The sequence below is a fragment of the Anomaloglossus baeobatrachus genome, chromosome 5 (assembly GCF_048569485.1).
Source record: "Anomaloglossus baeobatrachus isolate aAnoBae1 chromosome 5, aAnoBae1.hap1, whole genome shotgun sequence".
NCBI classification, from domain to species: Eukaryota; Metazoa; Chordata; class Amphibia; order Anura; family Aromobatidae; genus Anomaloglossus; species Anomaloglossus baeobatrachus.
Window position 1 is genome coordinate 382,109,434 of NC_134357.1, and position 20,404 is coordinate 382,129,837.

Sequence of the window (20,404 nt, forward strand, 5' to 3'; positions counted from 1 at the left end):
CCCCAGCTTAAATCGGTGTAGGAAAAATGTATCTTTGTACTGTGATAGCCAGTAGATAGAAAAATAATACCTTTATAAATGTCTATTGTCATCTTTGCAGTTCGCCATTGGAAAGTATCAATCTTTGGGGAATCTTGATTTTTATTTTTTAAAGCTGCATACACAGGAAACAACCAGCAGGGGTCACACATATACAGAGGATTGTGCTTGAAAACCTTCCCATCTGGGCACTGTGTACTCATGAACTGGGTCACACGATGTTACATCATTGTTGAAAGGACAATTGAAAATGTCTTCTCCTAAAAAAAAAAAAGTGTAACTCTAGGAAAAAAACGTGAGTGGGGTCACAGCTCCCTGCCTTTCCAGAGGAGCTCCTGCATTATTTTTTATCACACATCATTGTTGGGTTAGGATATTGCTTCAGAGTGGAGTTCTCAGGAGGGACTGGATATATGCAATGCTTGTTTTATGTTTTTACCGGCAGATTTCCAATCAATGCTTGAACTTGTGAAATTAGAGCAATTCCAATGACAGCCTCTTAAAGTGTCAAACTCACGCAAAGAAAACCCCTCCTGCGGAGTCACATGATCCCTCTGAGCCAGTTAGCAGCTCTGATTATTAGGCGTTTGTTCTGTAGAACTTCTTTATATAATATCACACATCCAAGCCGTCTTCACCTCCTGCCGACTACAACTCAAAAATATCTCCTGGATTCGTGCATTCTTTAACCAAGAATCAGCAGAAACACTAGTGTATGCCCTCATCATCTCCCATCTCAACTACTGCAACCTCCTGCTCTGTGGCCTCCTTTCTAACACTCTTGCACCGCTCCAATATATCCTAAACTTTGTGGCCCAATTAATCCACTTCTCTCCTCGCTATTCCCTGGTCGCACCACTCTCCCAATCCCTTCACTGGTTTTCCATTGCCCAAAGACTCCAGTTCAAAACACTAACCATGACATACGTACAAAACCTTCCACAACCTGACTCCTCTGTATATATATGACCTAGTCTCCCGATACCTACCTGCACGCAACCTCAGATCCCCACTTATCTCCTCTTCCCACAATCGCATACAAGATTTCTCCCGTGCTTCCCCCATACACTGGAACACTCTTCCCCAACATATCAGACTCTCGTCTACCATGGAAAGCTTCAAAAGGAACCTGAAGACCCACCTCTTCCGATAAGCCTACAATAACCCTTAGAACAATACACCATGGTGCAACCAGCTGCCCTCACCTAATGTATCCTCACCCTTCACCTGTAGACTATGAGCCCTCGAGGGCAGGGTCCTTTCTCCTCCTGTACCAGTCTGTTTTTGTATTGTTATGATTATTGTACTTGTTTTGTATGTATACCCTTATCACTTGTAAAGCACCACGGAATACATAGCGCTATAATAAATATAATTACCAGTGTGTGCTCATTTGTAACATTACAATAACCTATAGTGCAAACAAATGAAAAACCTTTCACCTTGAATTTGTATGTATCTTCCAATATTGGATTTATAACACTGACAAAAAGTACCCCAGATTCTGTTTCGAAATGTGTTGCTTTTTCCCCCCTTTAGTCTTTAAGTGGAATTTTTTAATAATGCTTAAATAACGTTTGGAACATATTTATTCAAGAGTTGAAACATTTTTGCATTTTACAAACGTCTGGTTATTTCTGGAGAACTGGTTTCTTTTTTTTCCCTCAATTTCTCGCATATACAGTTGAAACTAAAAGTTTACATACACTATCTTATAAGGCACATATGAATGTTTTTCTCACTATCTGACTTGAAATCACAATAAACCTTTCCCGTTTTAGGTCAATTAGGAACCAAAATTATTTATATTTACCAAATGTCAGAATAATGAGAAGGGGAGAATGTTTTAAGGCAATTTTACTCCAAAACATTGACTTTGTTATCCTGATACTTTGTAACCAGTTTGGCAGTATGTGTTGGGTCCATTTGGAAGACCCATTTCCGCCCAAGCTTTAAGTTTCTGTTACGTCACCGCCAGAGTCTGCTCCAGCGACTTCTGCTCCGATCGCCAGGCGACGCCATGTTCCTGCCGTGGATGGTGCTGGTGATGGGAGAGGAGTCGATGCCAGCGGCACCGGTGGGCGCAGGCTCCGATCATCCACTGGGCTGGGTTATCTTGGGATCTGCAGTACTGCTGGCTGACTGTGGATGGCATGTGTCTTCCAGCTGAAGTTGCCAGTGTTCAGCTACAGCCAATGGGAAGACACCACACCCTTCTTATTCCCCCTCCTGTCACATGACCACTGCCAGAGATAGTTCTGTACTCCTGGCTCATGTGCTGTTTGTATTTTGATTCTTGTGATTTCTGCGTGTTTCCTGACTACCCTTCTGCTTGCTGTTTTTGTACCTCGCTGCCCGACCGGGATCTGACCAATGCTACGTTTTCTGTTTACGTCTTTGCCTGCCGATTCTGTCCCTGTTCTGCTATTCCTGGTTTGACCCTGCCTGACGACTACTCTCTCGGACTGCAGCCTTCCACATGTAGAAATCTCCAGTACCCTGTGTAATTCCAAATCCCTGTATAGGGGTTAAAGGGTTTCAGGGTTCTGGGGGTCCTGCTTGGTGAGTGGCTTCCCCCTAGTCTGTCCATTACAGCCTGTCTGAGTCTGTTGATCCAGGCAGGTGTTACAGTTTCTGGCTGATGTCTTGAGATGTTGCTTCAGTATTGGCACATAGTCTTCTTTCCTCATGATGCCGTCTATATTGTGAAGTGCACCAGTCCCTCCTGCAGAAAAACAACCTCACAACATGATGCTACCACCCCCGTGTTTCACAATTTGGATAGTGTTCTTAGGCTTCAAAGCTTCTCCCTTTTTCCACCAAATGTAACAATGGTCATTATGGCCAAACAGTTCAATTTTAGTTTTGTCAGACCATAGGGCAGGTCTCTAAAAATTAAGGTCTTTGTTCCTGTGTGCACTTGCTAACATTAATCTGGATTTTTTTTATATTTCTTTTGGACATTCATCTTTGGTACACAGAACCCATCTCCTTCCTGAGCGGCATGATTGTTGGACATTCCCATCTTATTTGTGCTTGCATATACTTGTTTGTATAGATGAATGAGGCACCTTCAGGTATCTGGAAATAGCGCCCAAGGATGAATCAGACTTGTGCAAGTCCACAATTCTCTTCCTGAGATCTTGACTGATTATTTTTTTTACTTTCCCATGATGCTATGCTAAGAAGCAGTGTGTTTCAGGTGTGCATTAAATTACATCCAGAGGTGTGTCTCTAATTAACTCAGATGTTGCCAATAAACCTATCAGAAACTTCCAAAGACATAACATCATCATATGGGCTGTCCTATATTGTTTAAAGGCATAGTACTCTTTGTGTTTGTAAACTTTTGACTTTGCAGAAAGTAATAAAAATGCCTTAAAACATTTTCTCTCTCTCATTATTCTGGCATTTGGCAAATATAAATAATTTTGGTAATCCGAATTGACCTAATACGAGAAATGTTTATTCTGAGTTCATGTCAGAAAAAAACATGCGTATGTGTCTTTTTAGATGGTGTATATAAACTTCTGGTTACGAGTGTATAATATTAACCTGGTATCCCTTAAAATAAGAATTACCAAGAAAATAAGCCCTAGTAGGATTTCTGGGTGTCATGGTTCGCCTCCCCGTCCACATGGCTAGGGGGCGGAGCCTTCTCCCGGGCCTCACTTCCGGAGCATGGATGCCTGAAAAGCTGACATTTCCAGTGAACCAGCGCTGGCTATAAGCTTAGCACTGCTTTGCCTGTGATTGCTGGTCCTGTGAGTGATATCCTGATCCGTCTGTTCCTGTGCCCCCGTGCCCTTGTCTGTGTTCCGTTCCCTGGTCGTCCCTCCAGTCCTCTGTCCCCTCCCCTACCTCCCCACTCAGTTACTTCCTCTGGTACTGACCTCGGCCTGACTTTGACTCCGCTTCTGCTTGTTCCTCCGGTCCTGCTTCTGCCCGTACTGTGTTTGACCCAGCCTGCCTGACTATTCCTCACACGCTCCGCAGCTCTGCTTCCCAGCTGTGCTGTGAGGCAGTGTACGAAAACACTGTATTTACTTCCTGGTTCTTGTTACTCTGTGTAGTGTCTTCTGCTGCAGAGCTCCGGCTCCCCCTGGTGGCAGCTTGACACTGGGTTTTTTTTTTGAGTATGCTTAAAATATAAGCCCTACTTCAAAAATAAGAGCTAGTTGCAGTTCCATAAAAAAGGTTAAAAGAAAATATAATCTGTCCACTGAAAAAAGCCCTAGCGCATCTTTCAGAGTAAAAAGCAATATAAGACCCTGTCTTATTTTTGGGGAAACACGGTATACAATGCCATATGATATGATATAGTAGAAAATGACAACAAGGAAGGAGGAAGACAATCATATTGAACCCAAAGGTCACTTCATTAGTGATATGGAATAATTAAGTCACGGAGAGTAAAAAAGATGAATGAAGAAATCACTAACACATGCAGGCAACAAACAAGATCTGTACATCAGTATTAATATTTGGTTCTATTTATTAAGATATGTATAATTAAGATAATCACTTTATTAACTTGAATACAATTTTGTAAATATAATGTCAAATCATATTACTTCCACATATTAGCAACTGATCTGTATGTAGTGTACAATAACCAGCGGGACATTAAGGGGTACTTTGCACGTTGCGACATCGCTACTGCGATGTCGTCGGGGTCAAATCGAAAGTGATGTACATCCGGCGCCAGTAACGACGTCGCAACGTGTAAAGCCTAGATGCACCGATAAACGATCGCAAAAGCGTCGTAAATCGGTGATCTGTGTAGTGTCGGTCATTTTCATAATTTCGCTGCAGCGACAGGTACGATGTTGTTCCTCGTTCCTGCGGCAGCACACATCGCTGTGTGTGAAGCCGCAGGAGCGAGGAACTTCTCCTTACCTGCCTCCACCGGCTATGCGGAAGTAAGAAGGTGGGCGGGATGTTTACGTCCCGCTCATCTCCTCTGCTATTGGCCGCCTGCCGTGTGACGTCGCTGTGACACTGCACGACCCGCCCCCTTAGGAAGGAGGCGGGTCGCATGTGCGACGGGGGCGGGTACTATCGCGCTCAGCATCGCTACCATCGGCTAGCGATGTCGCAGCGTGTAAAGTACCCCTAACACTTCGAGGGCATAATTTCTAGATTCTGGAAATTGTCTCATGTACTCCATCCTATTGCACCTAAACGATAGGGCATCCACATAGGTGCATGTACCTTAACTGTAAATTTGTGTGTCTGCAGTTTAATACAGATATGTACCTATGCCTTTATATCTGATCCTGTGTGAATTTGGAGCAAAAAAATCTCTTTGCACTGTTTATAACCGAAAAAAGCTTCATTTTAGGAATGCACAGGAGTCTGCCATGTACATGAGGCCTTAGAAAGTATATTGAAAACAAGGTCTTAGAGGACCTGTCAGCACTATTGGTTTGTTTTATTAAATACTTCTGTTCCGTATGAAATGTGCCGTCCCTAAGTTATTCTTCCTAGACATGTATAAATAAAATTACTTTGTTTCCCCAAAAAATATGTCCTACCCCGAAAATAAGTCCTAGCATGACTTATTGAAGTATGCTTGAAATATAAGCGCTATTTCAACAATAAGCTCTAGTTAGGCAGGGCCGACATTAGGGTAGTCAAACTGGGCAAATTCTCAGGGCCCCCACTCTTAGGAGCTCCCAGCATTGCTATTCTGAGGTTAACACTGCTTAAGGACCTGTGGTGACTTCACAGCCATGTGCCCATGATGTCACCAAAGGTCTCTTAACTGCAGGAGCCTAGAGCTGAAGTGGAGACAGACTTGTATGTATGTGCAGCATGTGTATATAAATGTGTGTGTGTGTATACAGTGTGTCCACCCATATCCTGTCCACCTCCATTAACTTGAGAACGGCGTCAGCTATAGGCATTGAAGTGGTGTCTAGGTATAGTAAAGTAGCCATGCGCTACGCAATGAAACCACCTATAGCGCCACCTGGTGGTAAACAATGGAGTTAAAAAAAAATTCTCGAAAACGGAAAGAGATACAGAAAAAAAGTGAATTCCAAAGTTGTAGGGCATCATCAATTCAATATGAATCGACACCTTGCATACAGAAATGCTATGATTAGAACGTGTAAAACTCACAAGGCGGCGGACGTGAAGCGACACCTCATGGAGACCTTCCTACAAGACATTGGGTATGGTGGCTGCGTGGAGTGGCCTCCACGCTCACCTGACCTGACCCCATTGGACTTCTTTCTGTGAGGTCACATCAAACAGCAGGTGTATGCGACCTCTCCACCAACATTGCAGGACCTACGACGACGTATCACAGATGTTTGTGCAAACGTGTCACCTACCATATTGCACAACGTGTAGCAACATACAGTATGCTGTCCAGAGTCCAGATGTGCATTGCAGCTGACGGTGGCCACTTTGAGCATCAAAGTTAAATGAGCACTTTATGCGTGACCAGCATTCAATGTTTTGGGGGGGTCATGGGTTCATATCATAGCATTTCTGTATGCAAGGTGTCGATTTGTATTGAATTGATGATGCCCTACAATTTTTTAATTCACTTTTTTTCTCTATCTCGTTCCGTTTTCGAGATAAAAACGCTAACTCTGTTGTTTTCCATCAGGTGACGCTATAGGTGGTTTCATTGAGTAGCGCATGGCTACTTTACTATACCTAGACACCACTTCTATTCCTATAGCTGCCGCCGTTCTCAAGTTAATAGCGGTGGACAGGATATGGGTGGGCACACTGTATAATGGCTCACTGGTGGTGGACGCAGCTTATAGTCACTAAATCTGGTGATTTAAATGCACCGTTGAATTAAAAGGACACTCCTGCAAGATTGATTACACTTTGTAATGCCGAGTGCAAGACGTGTGGAGTGGAACATAACACAGACACTATCATTTTGTTGTTTACAGGATATGGGTGGACACATTGTATACACAGTATATATAGCAATCAAAGAAAAAAAGACACTCCAGCACTACTGCTTAAAGCCTTGCCTAGCTCCACTAATCCACTATTAGGGTATGTGCGCACTAGGCGTTTTTTTCACGCTGCGTTTTTATGTGCGTTTTTGTCTAAAAAACGCACCCGCGGCTAAAAAAAACGCGGCAAAAACGCATGCGTTTTTGCCGCGATTTGGTGCGTTTTTTGCTGCGTTTTTGCTCACTGCGTTTTTAATCAGTGCACAATGCCATTAAAGATTGTTGATGAAAAAAAAAAAAAAAAAAAGGTCTGATGTCATTTCCTTCTTCAAAATGTTCATTGTATGCAGGAGAGCAGACAGCTGCAGAACTAGTGTATGCAGGAGAGCAGACAGCAGCTGCAGAACTACAAGTCTCAGCATCCTCCATTCACTAGTGTATGGAGGAGAGCAGACAGCAGCTGCAGAACTACAAGTCTCAGCATCCTCCATTCACTAGTGTATGCAGGAGAGCAGACAGCAGCTGCAGAACTACAAGTCTCAGCATCCTCCATTCACTAGTGTATGCAGGAGAGCAGACAGCAGCTGCAGAACTACAAGTCTCAGCATCCTCCATTCACTAGTGTATGGAGGAGAGCAGACAGCAGCTGCAGAACTACAAGTCTCAGCATCCTCCATTCACTAGTGTATGCAGGAGAGCAGACAGCAGCTGCAGAACTACAAGTCTCAGCATCCTCCATTCACTAGTGTATGCAGGAGAGCAGACAGCAGCTGCAGAACTACAAGGCTCAGCATCCTCCATCCAGGACTGTATGCAGTTTTTTGCCCAAAAAGAAAAAAAAAATGACGTGGGCTTCGCCATATTTTTGTATGCTAGCCGGGTACAGCAGGCAGGTACGGGCTGCCCCCAACCCCCAGCTGCCTATTTGTACCCGGCTGGGAACCAAAAATATAGAGAAGCCCTTTTTTTTAATTATTTCATGAAATAATTAAAAAAAAAAAATGACGTGGGCTTCGCCTAATTTTTGAGTCCAGCCGGGTACAACTAGACAGCTGTGGATTGGAATCCACAGTGCAGGGTGCCCATGCTTTCTGGGCACCCCCACTGCGAATTGCAGTCCGCAGCCACCCCAGAAAATGGCGCTTTCATAGAAGCGCCATCTTCTGGCGCTGTATCCAACTCTTCCAGCTGCCCTGAAGCCGGGTGGCTAGCTAGGTAATAATGGAGTTAGGGCTAGCTGTATATTATCAGCTGGCCCTAAGCCAGAAATTCATGGTGTCACGCCAATATTAGACATGGCCACCATGAATTTCTAGTAATGATAAAAAAAAAACACAACACAGAGAAAAATATTTTTATTAGAAATAAAACACAACACAATTAGTGACTCCATCTTTATTGAAATAACCCCCCCTCCGCAGTAATCCTGGGTCAGGGTCCCGCGCCGTCCAATCCGGATCCAATATCATCTGATCGGTTTGCTGGAAGGCAAAGCGATCAGATGATCTGTCAGGATCAAGTGCCTGAATCACATCACACATCAGCTGATTGTATAAAAGCCGATTATACAATCAGCTGATGCATCAGTGCAAAAAAAATAAATAAATAATACTCACTTATGTGCTGTGCTGATTACCGGCAGCTCCTGGAGCGATCGATTGGACAGGAGTCTGATCCCGTCCGATCGCTGCAGCAGCTGCCGGTAATCAGCTGATGAAGTCCCCTGACGGCAGGATCAGCTGATAGCCGGCCGGGCGCGAAAAAGCCGGCGACACCGCGATCAGCTGATGCGTCAGGTGACTGCATCAGGTGATCCACCGCCAGGTCCTGAAAGCAAGGTCCTGCCCAGGGGAGACTGCACACCGCCAGAGCGGCGGGACCGGGAGGAGATGGGAGCGGGCATGGCATCGGGACCCTGCAGACAGGTGAGTATATGACATTTTTTTTTTCTACTGTTCACTTTGTTTTTCGCCGCTGCCTCCACCTCCTGCCTGTACATGGCGCCGCACGGAGCTGACATGCACAGGACGGGAGGTGGACGCAGCGGTGACGGTACCGGGAGGATTCCTGCTTCTGTGTTTACCAACAGAAGGAATCCTCTTCCTGTACACGTCACTGTAGTGCCCACCCCTTGCGTTTATAGCTGCGTTTTTAGTCATAGAAACGCGGCTATATGCGTTTTTCATTGCGTTTTTAACATCTCATTGAATTCAATGAGTGAAAAACGCAGTGGAAAACGCAGAAATAATTGACATGCTGCGTTTTTGTGGTCACCACAAAAACGCAGCTAAAAAAAAACGCTGTGTGAGGACAGCACTTCTGAAAACCCATTGACATTGCTGGGGAAGCAATGTCACTGCGTTTTCAGCACAAAAACGCGGTAAAAAACGCCGCTAAAAACGCGGCAAAAACGCCTAGTGCGCATCAGGCCTTACAGACACCTGTTGCTGGTTCCTGGTGGTGCTCAGCCCGTCAAATGAAGAAACTTCACAGCATAGAAGGAAAGAACTGAGAGGCACTCACTGGAGAGAATTTAAACCTTTATTCTTTATTCTATCCAAAGATTCAAAATAGACCAGGAAAGGGTAGCAGGGAACGACTAGACGACGGTCATTTCGCAAGTGTCGCAGAGCTTCAATACCTCCTGCTGAAGAGCTACTACACGCGCAAAACGGCCATCGTCCAGTCGTTCCTCGCTCCCCTTCTTGTCCTGTTTTGCATCTGTGGATGGAATAAAGGTTCAAATGCTCTCCAGCGAGTGCAGCTCAGTTCTTTCTTTCTATATTTGAGATATATATGCACACACATGTGCCCTATTCAGTGTGCATAGGGACCCCCAACTGGTGACATCCACTGGTCCATTTAATCATAACATTTCTAGGAGGAATAACAGAGGAACTAAATAATGTACTGTTATAATAAAAGGTGCTCCAGAATACTAATTCCCCTGCCAACGATTGCAATATGCTGGCTGGGAACGGTGTAGAAGAGCACCACAAGTTCACCCTCAAGTCAGTACAACGAGAAGAAATTTACCTTCAAGAATTATAGAATGAATATAAACTGTTAGCAACTAAAGAGAAATGATCAACTTGTCACCACACATATACGGAGCCAAATAAGTCACAGAAAGGAGTTTGGAGAGCCACTATAAAAAGATTGTCCCCTTTCAGAAAACATTGGGCTTTAAAGAATACCTCACCCGTCTCTGTGATTTTTCATATTTAGCAGGCACTTGCATTGCTTATGCTTTCTATTGGATCCAATTGTGTATGCTTACACAGGTGCGCTCCTGTCTACTGAGCGGCACATTTCTCGAGCGGGGGATTCTCGTGCAATCAGTGGGGGTATCAACTATAGGCAATTCAAGTGCCTGCTCAACATGAAAAATCACAAAGTTTAGATATTAGACATTAGTTAGATGTTTAAGCTAGGTTAGTTCTAAGAGATGGAGTATGACTTACCTCGTGTCCAGTGCCAGCTCTCCACCACGGCTCCAGCCTTTGTTGTTTGTAGCACTGACGTTATATCGACAGTGTTGCAGCCAATCCGAGTTCAGTGAAGCAGCACTGGATATGTATATGGCGCTGGCCTTTACGCTCACTGATTAGCTAGAATGCTGTTGACTTAACGAGCTGGAGGGCCAGCGCTGGATCAGGGGAGGTTAGAAGATACTCAGTTTGTGTTTTTTGGTTTTTTTTTTATAAATATCACAACTAAAAGCAAAGTTTTCTGAAAGGGGACTACACCTTTATGGAAAACGTATAGGCCTTACAGTTTTATTTAATGTGAACTAGATATCTAACAATCTATTTTAGGGATTGAGAAAGCAGCGCTGTGTTCAAAACATTCATTCCTGCAGATGTTTAGAAACTGTTTCCACCCCTCTCTTTTAATTAACATGTTTCCCATCTGGCCATTAACTAGCTGCAGCGGTCATACACCAATCAACCCAGAAGAGTAGAGATCGGTTGGGAATGCATCCAACAACAACATAGGAGCACTGGGGGATCGGATCCATCCAACAGGGCAGATGACCTCTGGGGGATTGGATTTATCGAGCAGGGCAGAGGAAAACCGGGGATCCATCCAGCAGGGCAGAGGAGCATCGGGGAATCCATGCAGCAGGGTAGAGGAGCACCGGGGGATCCATCCAGCAAGGCAGAGGAGCACAAGGAGATCCATCCAGCAGGGCAGAGAATCATTGGGGGATCCATCCATGAGGACAGAGTAGCACCGGGTGATCCATCCATCAGGGCACGGGATCCATCTATGAGGGCAGAGGAGCACCAGGGATCCATCCAGCAGGGCAGAGGAGCATCAGGGGATCCATCCAGCAAGGCAGAGGAGCACCGAGTGATCCATTCAGCAAGGCAAAAGAGCATCAGGGAATCCATCCAGCAGGGCAGAGGAGCATTGGGGATCCATCCAGCAGAGCAGAGGAGCATAGGAGATACATCCAGCAGGGCAAAGGAGCACCGGGGGATCCATGCAGCAGGGTAGAGAAGCACAGAGGGATCCATGCAGCAGGGTAGAGGAGCACCGGGGAATCCATGCAGCAGGGTAGAGGAGCACCAGGGATCCATCCAGCAAGGCAGAGGAGCACAAGGGGATCCATCCAGCAGGTCAGAGAAGCATTGGGGGATCCATCCATGAGGGCAGAGGAGCACCAGAGATCCATCCAGCAGGGTAGAGGAGCATCGGAGAATCCATCCAGCAGGGCAGAGGCGCACCGGGGAATACATCCAGCAGGGCAGAGGAGCACTGAGGGATCCATCCAGTAGGGCAGAGGAGCACTGAGGGATCCATCCAGCAGGGCAGAGGAGCACTGGGGGATCCATCCAGCAGGGCAGAGGTGCAACGGGGATTCATCCAGCAGGGCAGAGGTGCAACGGGGATCCATCCAGCAGGGCAGAGTAGCACCGGGGGATACATTCAGCAGATCAGAGGAGCACCGGGGGATACATTCAGCAGATCAGAGGAGCACCGGGGGATACATTCAACAGGGCAGAGGAGCACCGGGGGATACATTCAGCAGGGCAGAGGAGCACCGGGGGATACATTCAGCAGGGCAGAGGAGCACCGGGGGATACATTCAGCAGGGCAGAGGAGCACCGGGGGATACATTCAGCAGGGCAGAGGAGCACCGGGGGATACATCCAGCAGGGCAGAGGAGCACCGGGGGATACATCCAGCAGGGCAGAGGAGCACCGGGAGATACATCCAGCAGGGCAGAGGAGCACCGGGGGATACATCCAGCAGGGCAGAGGAGCATCGGAAAATATATGGGAAATGTATGTGCCATTTTTTAATAACACAAAGAAAAGGGGTGGAAAATTCGCACCATTTCTGTAACAAAATCATCAGCAGTATTTACAGCTGAGTATTTCTTTGTGGATATTCCACAGTGGCAAGTCCACAGGAAAAGGACCTGTGTGTACATAACCTTCCCATAAATTGCTGTTTTGCGATGTGGTACCTGGCTGCATTGATTTAAAAGGTAAACCTTCATGTGAAATCACAAACTTCCTGAACTTGGTTATACACAGCAGAAGAAATCTCTACAATATTTCATACATGTTACATGCTTTCAAGGTCAAAATCATTGAGGACACAAATTTATACAGAGAGGATCATCTCAAATCTCGCATGTTTTATATTTTATCTTTTTTTACCGAAAATCAGAATATTTCTAGAACTGAAGTTATTCTATAGGTCAGTGCTCATCCGGAGATGACAGTATGATACGATCCGGCTTCACACTAATTAAAGTGGCATTCTACATGATCATTCAATATTTGTTCAGATGAAAATGTCTGATCACATAAGGGACAAGAGAAAGAAATCGATTGCCCTCCGCTTCCCGAGCTTGCTCCATGCTGTCAATGAAACGAGAAGACATGACGAGTTATTTACATGTGTCATCGACCACATTACAGTGTATGGCACAGAAGATGTGACTGTACCCATGCATTCACAATAAGGAATGGAGGTCTTGTAAATGAATCAGCATTGAAGAAATGAATCCCATGTGGATATTATTTTAATGATTTATTGCATGCATTACATGATTGATAAGGCAAACTTGTTTGATTTCATGATGTGTGCAAAATCCATGCCAGCATGCCAAGCTATTTTTTGTTCCTTTTGTCCTGCAAGATATGTCAGTGTAGGCTTTTTCATTATCATAGTACAGCACAGTAGAGTTAGACAATGTTGTTTTATGTAGAAACATACATGACCTGCGGGCAACATATGGCTCTATATGCTTCTGTTGTGGCATTGGAAGTAATTCACAACATATTTTCACTGTGTTTTGCAAATGCACATGCCAAAAATTCTTAAAGGGAACCTACGAGCAGGATTTTCATATAGAAAATAAAACCAGTGCCACACTGGCGCTAGGATGGTGAATCAAATCACACTTTCAGTTGAGAGATCGGATGTTTCATTGCAGAAAATAATATTCTCAAAGGTTCAGAAATGAGATTGGTTGAGTGGCGTGTGCATTGGGGAAGGACTATGTGGGTCGGGTCTTCAGCAATGATTCCTCCCCTGGCTGCCTGCCTCCACTCGATTTAAATTTCTCACCTCTGCCACCTTGATTAAAGGGGGCTTTACACGCTACGACATCGCTAATGCGAACTCGTTGGGGTCACGAAATTGGTGACGCACATCCGGCCGCATTAGCGATGCCGTTGCGTGTGACACCTATGAGCGATTTTGCATCGTCGCAAAAACGTGCAAAATCGCTCATCGGTGACATGGGGGTCCATTCTTAAAAATCGTTACTGCAGCAGTAATGAGGTTGTTCCTTCGCTCCGTGTGACGCCGCAGGAACGAGGAACCTCTCCATACCTGCCTCCCGGGCGGTATGCGGAAGGAAGGAGGTGGGCGGGATGTTACGTCCCGCTCATTTCCGCCCCTCAGCTTCTATTGGGCGGCGGTTCAGTGACGCAGCTGTGACGTCGCTGTGACGCTGAACGAACCGCCCCCTTAGAAAGGAGGTGGTTCGCCGGTCACAGCGACGTCGCCGAACAGGTAAGTCCGTGTGATGGGTCTGGGTGATGTTGTGCGGCACGGGCAGCGATTTGCCCGTGTCGCACAACAGATGGGGGCGGGTACGCAAGCTGGCGATATCGGCACCGATATCGCAGCGTGTAAAGCGGCTTTAACACTACGGTCGGTAAGTGCACAGTATTATTTGTTACGTTTTTATCCAACTGTTCAATAAAATGGCGTTGGAATCTGCGCATGTGCATACCGTGATCTCTAGCGGCATTTTACTTGGGACATTGTGGCGATGACTATGAATGGCGGCGCATGCGCTGACAAAAAAATAAATAAATTTGCACATGCGCTGCTGCCACTCATTTATATTAACAGTGTCTTCAATAACATGGCGCTGGAGATCGCGGTGCACGTATGTGCTAATTCACCATTTTATTGAAGTTGGATAAAAACTTGAAAATAGTGCCATGCATGCGCCGGCCATAGTGATAATTGCAGCAGAGAGGAGAACTTAAAACATGGAGGCAGCCAGGAGAGGAATCATTAATGAAGTCCCGACCCACATTTTCCCACTCCGATGCACATGCCAGTCAACCAATGCACTAATTTTTGGACCTTTGATAATGTTTTTTTCTGCAATCAAAGATCCAATCTCTAAACTGAAGGTATGATTTGATTCACCATCCTAGCGCCAATGTGGCACTGCCTTTACTTTATATGGGAAAATCTGGCTGGTTGGTTCCCTTTAAGCATTGACTTAAGGGCACTTTACACGCTGCGATATCGGTACCGATATCGCTAACGAGCGTACCCGCCCCCATCGGTTGTGCGTCACGGGCAAATCGCTGCCCGTGGCGCACAACATCGCTAACACCCGTCACACGAACTTTCCTTCCCTGCGACGTCGCTCTGGCCGGCGATCCGCCTCCTTTCTAAGGGGGCAGTTCGTGCGGCGTCACAGCGACGTCACACGGCAACCGTCCAATAGCAGAGGAGGGGCGGAGATGAGCGGCCGGAACATGCCACCCACCTCCTTCCTTCCTCATTACCGGTAGACGCAGGTAAGGAGATGTTCGTCGCTCCTGCGGTGTCACACATGGCGATATGTGCTGCCGCAGGAACAACTAACAACATCGTACCTGCAGCAGCAACGATATTTGGAAAAGGAGCGACGTGTCAACGAGTCGTTAATCGTCGCTCCTTGGTGTCACTAACGACGTGACCCCGACGATATATCCTTAGCGATGTCGCAGCGTGTAAAGCACCCTTTAGTCATGTCAGAATAGTTTGAAAGTGATTGTATACTACATTTTCATTATTTACACTAAGGAAAATCGGTGAGACTTTTTAGGAATGCACAATGCACTGAGAGCAGCATAATCTAGAAACCGAGAACCTGATTCCACAATTTGTCACTTACTGGGCTGCTTTGTGTACTTTTGATAAAATTAGTATTTTATCAGTAGGAGACCATCACTAAAAGGACTAGTAAACCTGCTGCAATGTTGTCCAGCTCCGCCCCCACCACTGATTGGCAGCTTTCTGCCTATGCATAGTGTACAAATAAAGCAGTCAATAAGTGGTCTGGGCAGTGTTAGACAGAGCTCAGCATTCAGAGAACTGGTAGATCTGCTGCAGAGAAAACAGGGATGTCATCAAACTGCAACACACAGTAACGTAAGTGATCCATCACTGGAATCAGGGTCTCTACCCATGCATGATGCTGCTCTCGGATGGGGTAGAAACAAAATTGCAACAGATTCCCTTTAAGGGAAATTCCCATCCTATAAAGTGATCGCCCATCAGAATGCTGATTGTATGCCATCACTTTACAAAAAGGGAATGACCTGTTATGTTTCATTATATTATATTATAATATTATTATATTTATGCTGTCCCAACAAAGAGCAGCATAAGGGAGAGGCAGAGATCCTGATTCTTGTGGGGCCCTTCACTGGGCTTCTTACTGTACTTTTGCTAAAACATTGTTACATCTGCTGCAGCTCTGCTAGTCCTCTCAGTGATGAGCGTCTGCTATAGTAAGCTCAAAATTCATGCACTCCAGTTATCCCGGCTTCCGACACGGATTGCCACCTTTATGTTTATAGACAGTGTAACCATAAAGCTGTCAATCAGTGGGTAAGGTTAGCTGGGGCTTATCATTGAGAAGCCTAGGAAATAAAATGGTGATTATCAAAACTACAGCATGGAACCCAGTAAGAGATCCAACCCTATTTTATTCTGGCTTCAGATCAAGAAGCATAAACCTAATAACAGATTTTCTATAAACATGTTATCTCATCATATACTCTCTGGGGGCATATGTGCATCACAGAAAAGCCCCCCCTGGTAAAGGACCCCGATTATTATTATTATTATTATTATTAATAAGAGTTATTTACAATATTGCATATTATATCTCTAATATTAGTAAAATTGGCTTTGTCTGAAAATTAGTATAAATTATATAGTATATATTGTCATATTTAACTTAAAGAGAGTCTATTAGCGCAAGCTGACAGTATAAACTAAGCTCATAGCCTTGCAGGGGGTATAGCCTATGTAAACATTGTGCTTTTAGTGATCTAATCATGGCTTCTAATCTTCAAAAACTAAAATGTAATCAAATATACTAATTGGGGAGCTCGGTGCACCCTTGGTGTGGCCAAGAAGCTCAGTACATTGTTCCACCTATAGGTTTTGCATATCCAGCCTCTGTCACTTGTGATTGACAGAATTTGCCTGAGCCTTCTCTGCAGACAGTGATCACTCCAGGCAAGCCAGTGCTGTCAATCATCAGTGAGTGAGGCGGGGCATGCCAATCCGGTGGGCGGAGCTGTGCACTGAGCCTCTTGGCCAATCACAAGTGCACTACTCTGTTTCTGCAGACCAGAGGCATGGATTAGAATGCTAAAGGCATTGCTGATGGGTTTGTGCCGCAATATATAAGAAATGGGTTCTTTCCCTTTAGGCTATGTGCACACCATGCGTTTTTCGGGTGCGTTTTTGGGCTCAAAACTGCATGACTTTGCTTCCCCAACAAAGTCTATGAGTGTTCATTTTTGCTGTTCGCACACAACTTTTTTTTTAAGCTGCGTTTTTGAGCTTAAAAAAAATGGACATGTCAATTCTTTCCTGCGTTTTCCCCCAATGCAATGCATTGGAAAAACGCAAAGATCAAAAATGCAGCAAAACGCAGCCAAAAATGCACCAAAACACAGTAAAAATGCATGCGTTTTTACCAATGTATTTTTTACGCGTTTTTGCCGCGGGTGCGTTTTGGGGCTTTTTTAGCGGCCAAAAACGCAACGTCAAAAAAACGCAGAGTGCGCACATAGCCTTACCCTTCCCCCTTCTTCTTTTCTTTATCTTCTTTTCTTTACTGAGGGGATTTCTTTTTGATATCTCCTTTTTTTCTTGGAGGAGTATAGTGCTTTAATAGCTCGATCATCTGATTCATTTCCCAGAATTGTTGGCTTTTTGATGATCATTTATTTGAAGCTGATTATTTGGGTTGTGCATGCCCATTGATATAACTGTGCACTTTACCAATGTTGTTTTGCATTACTGTACAATAACTTGTTGTTTTCTTCAATAAGAATAGATTGCACATAGAACACGACAGGTATAATATGTATAGGGACTATATCCTTTACTTAGTTTATACTGTAAGTTTGGGCGGACAAATTCCCGTTTATGATTTTCTATGAAGTATTTTCTGTACTCACCACTGTAGGTAAGGTTTCAGAGAAATGGGACATAAAAAAGATCAATGACAGTTAGTTAACAAAATGTGTAATTATAAAATAAGTAATCTGTAATCAAATACTGAAGAAATGGAGATATCGAAGGGTACCGTCACACTTCAGCGACTCTCCAGCGATCCCACCAGCTATCTGACCTGGTCAGGATCGCTGGTGCGTCACTACATGGTCGCTGGTGAGCTGTCAATCAGGCAGATCTCACCAGCGACAAGTGACCAGCCCCCAGCCACCAGTGGAAGCGACGCTGCTCTTGGTAACTAAAATAAATATCGGGTAACCAAGCAAAGCACTTCGCTTGGTTACCCGATATTTACCTTGGTTACCAGCGCACACCACTTAGCGCTGGCTCCCTGCACTCCTAGCCAGAGTACACATCGGGTTAATAAGCAAACCGCTTTGCTTATTTACCCGATGTGTACTCCGGCTACGTGTGCAGGGAGCCGGCACTGGCAGCCTGAGAGCGGCGGACGCTAGTAACCAAGGTAAATATCGGGTAACCAAGCAAAGCGCTTCGCTTGGTTACCCGATATTTACCTTGGTTACAGCTTACCGCAGGCTGTCAGAAGCCGGCTCACTGCTTCCTGCACATTCAGATCATTGCTCTCTCGCTGTCAAACACAGCGATGTGTGCTTCACAGCGGGAGAGCAACGTCCAAAAAATGAACCAGCACTGTGTGTAACGAGCAGCGATCTCACAGCAGGGGCCAGATCACTGCTCAGTGTCACACACAGCGAGATCGCTAATGAGGTCACTGGTGCGTCACAAAAAACGTGACTCAGCAGCGATCTCGCTATGTGAGAAGTACCCCTTAGGGTATGTGCACACTCAGTGTTTGTAAGAAACAGGAAGTGGACTAAAGCCACCAACATATTGTACACTTGCACGCTTTAACGTCTTACATGTAGCAATAAAGGGTGTTTTAGCCTTGTTTAACATAATCTATATATATAATTGCCTTATTCTGTCTGTCTGTCTGTCTGTCTGTCTGTCTGTCTGTCATGCTCCAAAATTGTGTCCTTACGGTGACACAAAGCTGATTGGCCGCTGGGCTCGCCATGCCCCCCCCCCCACACGGATTGGCCTCTCGCCCCGGCTCTCTGCAGGCCCCGCCCCCCTCACGCAATGCACGCTCGCTCTTGCCCAACTGACACGTAGCTCCGACTCCCAGGTAAGTACACACACACACATCAGATCACACTCACTCTCACACACACCTCACACATCACATCCACACACTCACAACATCCTGGGATATCGCTTGCTTCTACACCGGCTCCGTCAGGATCCCAGCAGCGCCAGACATAACCTTGCGATGCTGGGATCTTCACGGAGCCCGTGAACGCTGTTAACCATTATACACATCGGGTAACTAAGGTCCCTTGGTTACCCGATGTGTATCATAGTTAACAGTGTACACCGGCTCACACTCACTCTCACACACACCTCACACATACATCACATCGCATCCACACACTCACAGCATCCGGCGATATCGCTTGCTTCTCGGCCTCGATACTGTGCTGTTGTGACCTTCCAGGACCTGTCGGAGGATCACATGGCCAGAAGCATGTGGTATCTCCGGATGTTGTGAGTATGAGCGCGTATGTGCAATATCGTCAATGTGTGTCTGCGTGAGTGTATGCGATCGGGTGTGTGTGAGTGTCGGCAGAGGAGCATGGCGTGCTGGGGAAGGCTGGGATGGAGAGGCTGATGCTGGGGACAGAGAGGCTGATGCTGGGATGAGAGAGGCTGATGCTGGGGACAGAGAGGCTGATGCTGGGGACAGAGAGGCTGATGCTGGGATGAGAGAGGCTGATGCTGGGGACAGAGAGGCTGATGCTGGGGACAGAGAGGCTGATGCTGGGGACAGAGAGGCTGATGCTGGGATGAGAGAGGCTGATGCTGGGATGAGAGAGGCTGATGCTGGGATGAGAGAGGCTGATGCTGGGGACAGAGAGGCTGATGCTGGGAGGAGAGAGGCTGATGCTGGGGACAGAGAGGCTGATGCTGGGGACAGAGAGGCTGATGCTGGGGACAGAGAGGCTGATGCTGGGGACAGAGAGGCTGATGCTGGGAGGAGAGAGGCTGATGCTGGGAGGAGAGAGGCTGATGCTAGGGACAGAGAGGCTGATGCTGGGGACAGAGAGGCTGATGCTGGGGACAGAGAGGCTGATGCTGAGGACAGAGAGGCTGATGCTGGGGACAGAGAGGCTGATGCTGGGGACAGAGAGGCTGATGCTGGGGACAGAGAGGCTGATGCTGGGGACAGAGAGGCTGATGCTGGGGACAGAGAGGCTGATGCTGGGGACAGAGAGGCTGATGCTGGGGACAGAGAGGCTGATGCTGGGGATAGAGAGGCTGATGCTGGGGACAGAGAGGCTGATGCTGGGGACAGAGAGGCTGATGCTGCGGGGAGAGAGGCTGATGTTGGGAGGAGAGAGGCTGATGCTGCGAGCAGAGAGGCTGATGCTGCGGGTAGAGAGGCTGATGCTGGCGCAGCATGGCGGATGGAGCACGATGGGGAGTGCGCAGCATGGCGGATGGAGCACGTTTGGGAGTGCGCAGCATGGCGGATGGAGCACGTTTCGGAGTGCGCAGCATGGGGGATGCAGCACGATGGGGAGTGCGGAGTATGGCGGATGGAGCATGTTTGGGAGTGC

At 46.3% G+C, this 20,404-nt stretch overlaps 1 protein-coding gene across 1 annotated transcript in view; it reads right to left on the reverse strand.

The window, feature by feature from the left end:
- Positions 1–9,690: 9,690 nt before the first annotated feature.
- The window catches only part of CALCOCO2 (calcium binding and coiled-coil domain 2), a 138,923-nt gene continuing 128,209 nt past the window's right edge, over positions 9,691–20,404 (reverse strand). Inside the window, exon 17 of the mRNA XM_075350039.1 lies at positions 9,691–12,847. Within this exon, the coding sequence (XP_075206154.1) occupies positions 12,789–12,847 (59 nt within the window). The 3' untranslated portion in view covers positions 9,691–12,788. The remainder of the gene's footprint in view (positions 12,848–20,404) is intronic.